General features: G+C 35.2%; 1 protein-coding gene across 2 annotated transcripts in view; it reads right to left on the reverse strand.

Moving 5' to 3' along the window:
* LOC128647851 (putative uncharacterized protein DDB_G0271982) overlaps positions 1 to 9594 on the reverse strand; it is a 30098-nt gene extending 20504 nt beyond the window's left edge. Inside the window, exons 1-3 of one of the 2 annotated variants that reach the window (XM_053700562.1) lie at positions 9576 to 9594; positions 8965 to 9056; positions 7144 to 7316 (exon numbers count right to left, since the gene is read on the reverse strand). In XM_053700562.1, coding sequence (XP_053556537.1) covers positions 7144 to 7191 — 48 coding nt within the window. In that variant the 5' untranslated portion in view covers positions 7192 to 7316; positions 8965 to 9056; positions 9576 to 9594. Of the gene's footprint in view, positions 1 to 7143; positions 7317 to 8964; positions 9057 to 9499; positions 9534 to 9575 lie in introns of those variants that run through there. The other variant, XM_053700561.1, reaches the window with a different exon arrangement.
* Positions 9595 to 10102: the final 508 nt, after the last annotated feature.

Here is a 10102-nt window from a genome sequence, read left to right on the forward strand (position 1 = left end):
ACAGTCTCCAGTATCTTCACCCTCTCGACTCCAAACAAATCCTTTCTGCCTAACCGGGCAGCCAAGCAGCGCGTCCAAACACTGCCACGCTCACGGAGCTCCAGTGGGCATGGAGATAGAACAGCAACACGTGTTTCACCCAAACAAAGGTTCTGATTGGGCTTCCTCAGGCTTGTGATGCCTTACTACGTCAGCTAAGCCTTTTATTGAAGCGGATTCCGGTGAATTAACTCATTCTGTGCCTTAGCAAATTAACTTAAATTATTGTCACTAAATAAAAAATAAAAAAGGGGGGTATACGGATTTGAATTAAGACAGCAATGGCAAGTAGTCCCACATAGACAATAAATACACAGTTGTTAACCTTTTATAATTGACTTGAAGAGTGAAACTATATGGAGCAGAACAACATAACGACAGTAATGATATCAGTTTATATATTAAATTACGAAGCTGATGCCCAAATTTCATTAAGCCTATGTCCACAGCAAACCAAATTCATTTTATATGGTTTGCCCAATCTAAACCATCTATCCATTGAATATAAATTAAAATTATATACACTAACGAATTGGGCAATATTTCCATTCATTTCCCACACAGTCATCAGTCTATGATATACATGGGGAACAATTATTTTAGGTGAATGAAATTGTACAAAGTAGGAGAAGTAGACGGAGGACGAAGAATAATAGACATTCTTTAAAAATTTCTCATGATAAGAATGGAGCATAATTCAATTCTTCATTTAGACCTCCTGGTTGTACAGTGTCTAGATTAAATATCCATTTACATTCTGCTTTTAGCAGCAAATTATCCCAACCACCGCCTCTTTCTCCAATTCCAATGTATTCAGCTCCTATAAATTTTAAACATTCATCACTACTGTCATGAAAGTCAGCAAAATGTCTTGCTATACCACTAGTCTTAACTTTTTTATTAACAATGTCACGCCTATGCTCCTTCATCCTTTCCTTGAACTCTCTATAAGATTTTCCGACATACTGTTTTAGGCACGAGCATGATAGGACATAGACTACCCCAAATGTTTTACAAGTGATAAAGCCTTTGGTTTTATGTATTCTCCCTTTGGTGTCCTCAAAAGTGTTGCCACTGATCATGTGTTTGCACATTTTACATTTATTGCATGGGTAGCTACCATTTTTTGGTTTTGTGCTCCCTAACCACATTTTAGGGTCATGATTTACATAATGACTATGTACAACAAAATCTTTCAAGGATCGTGCCTTCCTAGCTGTTAATAGTGGATAATCTCCAACCAAATTGTGAATATCTTTATCTAGGGTGAGTAAATGCCAATGTCTGGATAATATAGCTCGCACATCAGACCATTGGTTATTGTATGTAGTAATCATTCTTATCAATTGCTCTTCACTTTTATCATTCAATTGATAAAGTAAAGTATTCCTATCTATTTGGGATGCTCTTTGGGACCCCTTTTTAATCCAATTTCTGCTGTAACCTCTCTCCAAAAAATGAAATTTTAAATTCGTTAGTGTATATAATTTTCATTTATATTCAATGGATAGATGGTTTAGATTGGGCAAACCATATAAAAAAAATTTGGTTTGCTGTGGACATAGGCTTAATGAAATTTGGGCATCAGCTTCGTAATTTAATATATAAACTGATATCATCACTGTCAATAATGATTATCGTTATGTTGTTCTGCTCCATATAGTTTTACTCTTCAAGTCAATTATAAAAGGTTAACAACCTGTCATAATTCAAATCCGTATACCCCCCTTTTTTATTTTTTATTTAGTGACAATAATTTAAGTTAATTTGCTAAGGCACAGAACGAGTTAATTCACCGGGATCTGCTTCAATAAAAGGCTTAGCTGACGTAGTAAGGCATCACAAGCCTGAGGAAGCCCCATCAGAACCTTTGTTTGGGTGAAACACGTGTTGCTGTTCTATCTCCACGCCCACTGGAGCTCCGTGAGCGTGGCAGTGTTTGGACGCACTGCTTGGCTGCCCGGTTAGGCAGAAAGGATTTGTTTGGAGTCGAGAGGGTGAAGATACTGGAGACTGTCTAAGAGGATTTGGCTATGTATTCGGTCTTGCGGTGGTAGTGAGACGTCACTCCCGCAAGTAAGGTATTTGACAGCTGACCTTTATTGTTTAAACGCATGCCCTCCATAACGACTCAGTTTGGACTAACACCTAACATAAGACCTACTGATCAGCCACTAGCGTCCGGAGTGTACCGACCTGGTTCAACTTTAGCCTGCATGTGGCTACACTAAAATAGCTTACCAGATAACAACGCTGAACTTTGGGGACTGCTAAATTAATTTGCTTACTAATCAAGACCGGACTAACAGACTGCAAATATCTTATGGGCTACAATTTGCAACAGCTTAACCCAGTTCGACTGTGCACAGTGTTGACAAATATGCTTTGGAGGCTACCTTAGCAGGACGTATTAACAGAGGAGGACACACTCTTTAACACCTGATTTTTTTTTTTTTTGCCTTTATGTTTAATGTACAAAAATATATTAGTGGGTTATTAAAGGATGTGGTTTAATTGCATTTTCAGTCTCTGTAACCGTCTTTTTGGTCTCGGCCACATGTTTTATATACTTGCTTAATGAGCGTGTGCTGGTTAAAGGTATAGCTAGGTGCTGCTCTCTTTTTCTCTCATTTAATTTGTCTTACCTCCGTGTACCGAATGCTAATCGCTACTTAGGTTCATCTGTGCTCAGTATACATTAGCTGTGCTGTATAATGACGGAATATCTGTACACTAATAGTAAACCTTGCACTGTATAAAGATGTGAGTATTCTGCATAGTGTAATGATAAGTTGCTATACAAAGTGTCAGGGTACCTGTGAAGTAACATTAAATAAACTACAGATGTATCACATAATCTAATATTTCATTTTGGCTAATATCTAATTTCATATGAATTGGTCTCACTATAGCCCCTGTACCCTCACTGCTTAAGACAAGTTGGAAAACAAAAGGGATGATACAATTGTTCAATCACTAATTAAGCCTTTGAAGCTCATAGCTCCACAGGAAGGGTAAACATGGGCCTGATAATTACCCAAGCCATGATGCATCCTGGGGTGTTGGAGACAAGATTCTCTACATAAGTCAGATATGCAAACGAAATTCTGAGGATATAGTAATTAGCACAGTCCTGTTAATTGCCCTAAACCTCGGATACACATCATGCTGGCTAGCAGAAACACATGTTGCATTGTAACTTGTTTAAATTTCAGTTAAGGTATACCTCAGTATTGTATAAAAATATATATAATTGTGGATCTGAGATGAAATGCCTGACAATAACATATTAGATAAGTATATGCTGAATTTAATAAGTAGCTATGTAATCAATTAAAAATGTTTAACCAGTTTATTTCATGATAAATACATTTTTATTTGTTTTCCAGAAATCTAATGAACATTACAGGGGAGAACTGATATGAAGATGAGATTTCTAAATAAGATGATATGAGTTGACATATAGATGCATCATAGATTTTTAGCCCATGTCTTGGGCACTGTTGAGACATGTATTAATAAATAACTATAATACTCATATATAGCTATGATATAAGATGTGACTAGGAAATGAAATATGTACAAGTATATCAAATGAGCTGATATACAGAATACGTCAGATAGATATACCCATGTATATATATTTTATTGATTGATACTAGTAGTCCCTCATAAAAATGCAACTTTAAAGGCATTTTCTAAAATATTATAGGATTGAAGTATACTCATGTTTGGTATCTATGAATGCATGCTAGATTATATTAGATGGGACATATATGTAACCAGACAGGTTTATTAATATCAAGAAATAGTGAATATACTAAATATACATTTGAATATATATAAGAATCTGTATGTACTGTTAGAAGTGTTTATAATGAAACTGCATTTCCAGTTATCTGCTGCCCCCTAATGGACTAAAACTGGTATGATCCCAGTAAACCAAGAGATGTTCAGCTCCAAAGGGCCTATCAGACAAGCTTCAGTAAGCACGTATTCGAATATTCACCAATAATTAGAATAAAAAGGGGTGGGGTGTATCACGTGATATAACCTCATGCAAGGGGATAGAAGTGGTCTTTGCTTGCTAAAATTTTGATTGATAACCTTGGGCTAACTTCCTTATCCATATTGCAAAATACCTCTCTTAATTTATGAGGTGAACTGGACTTATCTGAAAAAGTTGAAACTTCAATTTGGTTTAACCTGTAACGTATAAAAGGTTATTTCATACTTTTATATTTAAATCAAAGGTATTTTGTTGCTACAGTTATATTGCAGCTGGTAATTTAAAGAGCACAATTGGTATTTTAAATTTATATCCATAGTCCTGTGTAGTTTTAACTAGTCACATTAATGCTAAATAAGTTTACTTGCTAGATAAAGGTCTTTTGTATTTCATATTTCTAAGTCAGGCTTATTATTGTAAGTAAATCTCTCTGGTGTTTATTAAAGGGACAGTCTAGTATAAATTAAACTTTCATTATTCAGATAGGATTTTTAATTTTAATCAATTTACTTTTATCATCAAATTTGCTTTTTTCTCTTGGTATTCTTAGTTTAAACTAAACATAGGTAGGCTCATATGCTGATTTCTAAGCCTTTGAGGGCTGCCTCTTATCACATGCTTTTAAAATCTGTTTTCAACACAAAGAGATAGAAAGTACACATGGTCCATATAGATAACACTGTGTTCAGGCACAGGGGGTTATTTAAGATTTAGCACAAAACAATGCTAAATTTAAGACAATAGATAATAAACAGTCACAGTCATGTGATCAGGGGGTTGGAAGAAGGTTCCTAGATACAAGGTAATCACAGAGGTAAAAAGCATATTATTATAACTGTGTTGGTTATGTAAAACTGGGGAATGGGTAATAAAGGGATTATCTATCTTTTAAAACAATAACAATTATATGGTAGACTGTCCCTTTAAGTTATTTGCAGCTATTGTGAGATATTTAAAAATTGGTTATTGTATTTAAATCTCTGATTGGGGTAAATTAAGCAGAGTAAGTTTGTAATCCATATTGGGCATTGAATTAGAGTTATTGGCTAATTATAGAAGATTCTGGTATTTTATTGTGATATTTTTATGTGATTCATTGTAAGTAAGGTCCATTTTAGAGATATATTTTTGATTTACTTTGTAAAGAATATTATAACAGCATAAGCGTGTATAGTTGATTCATAATCTATTCTAGTTTCTGAATAAATATATTTCAATGTGTTTATAAATTTAACTAATCTCAAGAATTTAGGAATACATATTAATTTCAATTGTTTTGTATATACATTTTAATTGGAGGTTATTTTGAATAATAAAAATAAATAAATTGTATTATAACCCTGGGATATACTGACAATAGATACTGCTCACATAGGCACATACCTATGCATAGACTGGCTAATATGGGCCCCTTCCAACACTCAAGCTATGTTGCCACTGCACCTGCTGCACCAATGATAGTTCCGCCCATGAAAAGCATAGGTAGGCTTAAAGGAACAGTCTACACCAGAATGTTTATTATTTAAAAAGATAGCTAATCCCTTTATTACCCATTCCCCAGTTTTGCATAACCAACATAGTTATATTAATATATGTTTTACCTCTGTGATTGCCTTGTAGTTAAGCCTCTGCAGACTGCCCCCTTATCTCTAACAGACATACAGTTTAACCAATCAGTGCAGACACCTAAATATTTCCACAGGAGTGAACACAATGTTATCTATATGACATACATAAACTATTACTGTCTAACTGTGAAAAACTTTCAAAATGCTCTGAGGTAGGAGGCGATTTTCAATGGTTTTAGAAATCAGTTTGAGCCTAGCTAGGTATGGCTTTCAAAAATACCACCAAGGGAACAAAGTAAATTTAATGATAAAAGTCCATTGGAAAGTTATTTAAAATTGCATGCCCTATCTGAATCATCAAAGTTTAATTTTGACTAGACTTTAAGAGCAGCAATGCACTACTGGGAGGTAGTTGCTGATTGGGGGCTGCACACAGTGTCTTCAGCTAGCCACCAGCAGTGCATTGCGGTGCCTTTAACAAAGGATACAAAGAGTATGAAGCAAATTTGACAATAAAAGTGGAAAAGTTGTTTAAAATTGTATGCTCTGAGTCATGGAAGAACAATTTGGGGTTTCATGTCAATTTAAAAATATATAAGGTCTAAGGACTAAAACTTTGCTGCCGTTTATTTATATATTTTTTTAAATTTTGTTTTTCATTAAAAGGAATATTCATTTATCAGAAATGCTACTGCATTTTTTAGAGCCTATGAAATTCATATGTTTAGAAGTTGCACATACACAATACCTGTAGCACAAATGCAACGGTGTAAGGGTGCCCCCTCCTTTACATGTTTGTTAATGCTGGTGTCTAGGAAGATCTTAAAAAAGAAAAACAAACCAAAAGAAATAAAGAAAATGCTGCTGTGTGTATCATTGTGCGCCTTGTAGGATTTGCAAGTCTGCCTGCATTTTACTAAGACCGTAGGCACATGCCTATTTGGCTTAACGCTGGAGCCGTTGCTAAATATTAGGTAGTAGCACAAAGCTTTAGTGAATCACTTAGAAAATAAGTTATTACAATAACTGTAATAGGTTTCAATAAGGCTGTACATTAATGTATTCTGTAAAATGTATTCAAATTTGAAATGCACTTCTGTACCTTTTAAATCTGAATTTCATGTCTCTTTAAGACACAATGCTAAGGCGCCTGTTGACCAATGAAAATGTAGTACTCTTCTGATATCTGATAGAACATGCTTGTCCCTATTTTGTACTGTTTTCTGTCCTCCCATCTGACTTTTTTTACAGTTTTTTTTATCTGCACAATGTGCCTCTTTATATTTTGTATAATTCTTTCTTGGATTCTCACTCTCTCTGTATCCTGTTTCTCATATTTTGCCTTGTGCCCAGTCTCTCCTATGTGATTAGGTATAAGGAAAGTATTACATTTTATTTTTTTCCTAAGTACAGTAATATCCATTTCAAGACAAATGCATTATTAAATGCCCAGAATTGACAAAAAAGTTTTAAGGCTTTTTTCTGCAGTTGTGATATTTTGCCACATTTGAGTAAGATATCACTCACCTCCTCGTATTCAGAGTCAGTTTCTGGGTGCAGGCAGCTACAACTCATCTTTAGTGCTTGGAAGCTGTGTCTGCCCTATAGCTCTTGCTGGGGTGTGGGTGGGGAACCTGCTATTCCTGATGTTCCAGGCTTTGCTTAGATTGCCACATACTCCACCTATAGCTAGGGTCTTTCTGTGAACAAGAAACATAAGTATTAGAGGCCTGACTCATTCAGATATGTCTCTGCCTGTATTTTATTGTCCTGTAATGTCTAGCTTGTGTTTTACCTTTTGTGTCTCTAGTCTTTAAAGAGACATAATACTGAAAATGTGGCTTTGCACTTCCCCAGGGATTCTGGACTTTAAAAAAACTGACTTTACAACATTCTACACAGTGATTGCATTAGTTAATTTACATATATCAAATAAGTAAATATAAGGATTTTGCAATGTATTGCTTACTATGCGTGTGTGTATTTATGTAAATATATGTATATACAGGGCTATAAAGTTGCCACATAATCCATAAAGCATTTAAAATACCGCTGTATAAACACCAATCTAGCAGTCCCTCAACTTCACAACAATTTAGTATTAATTTATACATGGACAACTGATCTTTATTCCGATACACTATGTATGATTGGCAAGGGAGTGGAAAAGTCTGTTCTCCAATGTAAGAACAACGAGAGGTGGCAGAAAGATTGCAAAAATATGTTCATACTGCAAGAAAAAGGCACGGGCTGTTTAAAGCATACTCCCTCTCTTTAAAGGGACATTTAATGTAAGTGTTGTAACAAAGTACTCTAATGCATTAGACCATATTATTGTTAAAGTAATGTTAATTGCTAACATTATGTTTCATCCCTGCAAACTGCTTAAATACATGGCTAAGGCTGTGTTTAAGAACTGGAATCCATTGCTTCTTCTGAGCAAGACAAAGCTGGTGCGCTATTCACAAAGAGTATATAAATGTAGCTGGCACTAGTTGTCTCCTGCTCACAAAAAAAACAGAGGAATGTGTCTGGTGCCTGAGTTTAGCTGTTTTCAACGTTAATCATATAGCAATAAGCATGATAGTTCTTAGTCTTTGCAGCTGACTTTTGTATACTGTCTTTTGTATCTGCACATCTGACTTTTGTATCCTGTCTTTTGTATCTGCACATCTGACGTTTGTATACTGTCTTTTGTATCTGCACATCTGATGTTTGTATACTGTCTTTTGTATCTGCACATCTGACGTTTGTATACTGTCTTTTGTATCTGCACATCTGATGTTTGTATACTGTCTTTTGTATCTGCACATCTGACGTTTGTATACTGTCTTTTGTATCTGCACATCTGACTTTTGTATACTGTCTTTTGTATCTGCAAATCTAACTTTTGTATACTGTCTTTTGTATCTGCACATCTGACTTTTGTATACTGTCTTTTGTATCTGCACATCTGATGTTTGTATACTGTCTTTTGTATCTGCACATCTGACGTTTGTATACTGTCTTTTGTATCTGCACATCTGACTTTTGTATACTGTCTTTTGTATCTGCAAATCTAACTTTTGTATACTGACTTTTGTATATTGTCTTTTGTACCTGCACATCTGACTTTTGTATACTGACTTTTGTATATTGTCTTTTGTATCTGCACAGCTGACTTTTGTATACTGTCTTTTGTATCTGCACAATGTATCTATGTATTTTCTCTAAAATTCTTTATGTGAATCTCTTTCTATTCGGTTTCCCCCTCTTTCTTTCTCACATATTCTGCCTTGTGCCCAGTCTCTTAGGTTCAATCACATATAAATAAAGTATACTACTGACTCCAGCAGGTAGGAGTATTACCTTAGTGTGTAGATTCTACACTGTTCTTTTCTTGGGATTCTCTCAAATGGATTCAGTCTCTGGATTTCTCTGTAGAGTAAACCTGAAATGCTCTTTCAGAAAAGATGAAAACAGACAAAGGTGGTAAAATATTAAAAACAAAGTTGATTCTGAATAAAGTAACACGGTTATACAGGAGGTAGGATGAGCAACAAGCTGAAATAATAAATGCTTCAGAGTGAGACAGTGAGGTAGTATAAAGTAGGGAGGGAGTGAATGTAGGAAGGACACCGGGATGGAACTAGTAGAGTTAAAGCTACTGTACAAGCAGAGGGAGTGGAAAAAAGGGAGGGTGAAAACCTTAAATCAAATGGGAAAGTTTATTTCTTTAAATAATACAAAGGAAACATTGACTAGAGGGTGAGAGGCAGTGTTTAATACAATAGTGTCTAATACTGAGCTGAAGCAAAGAGACAGAAGATAATAGTTAATTGGTGCAAAGTGCTAAGAAGGAGAATAATATTTTTTCAGTTAAACAATTTAGGTATAAAACTACCTTTAGAAGTAAATGATAAAGTGTCAGTGCAAGTAAGAGAAGAGTAAGGTATAAAGAGGAGCTACAGGCTAACTACCTCTCTCTTGGTCAGATACAGGTAACAACTCATTCCGGCTCTGTATCCTGCTCTCCTCCTTTTTTGGCTCTTCTTTCAGCCATTATTTCCTCTGATCACAATGAGAGGCGTCTCTCCAACTTTCCTCGTAGTCTTTAGGGACATTACACGTGATGAAAGCTTCTACATTCTGGTGCCTGGCTGCTATCATGTGTTTTACACAAGAGTATGTTTGTCCTGTGGGTTCTCCCTCAGTGTATCACAATTAATCATAAAATGAATGTCATGTTACTCAAAAATAAAAATGTTATGACCATTAACTCACTTAATTGTTCCAATTGCAGCCAGTGTCTACAAGCCCCTGTTGTTAGTTATAGCCTACTCCGTAACTTCTCCAGCTGCTTCATATGCCACTTCTGTTTGTGTAATCTCTCCATATAACTGCCCTAAAGATACATATAATATAAATGTGTAAAAATGTCATATCTATGCTTTTTATAGACATAAGTATTATTCAATTGTTTCTTTGTTTGCTGAAGGAGAAAGCC

This window comes from Bombina bombina, chromosome 2, assembly GCF_027579735.1.
Source record: "Bombina bombina isolate aBomBom1 chromosome 2, aBomBom1.pri, whole genome shotgun sequence".
Lineage (NCBI taxonomy): Eukaryota > Metazoa > Chordata > Amphibia > Anura > Bombinatoridae > Bombina > Bombina bombina.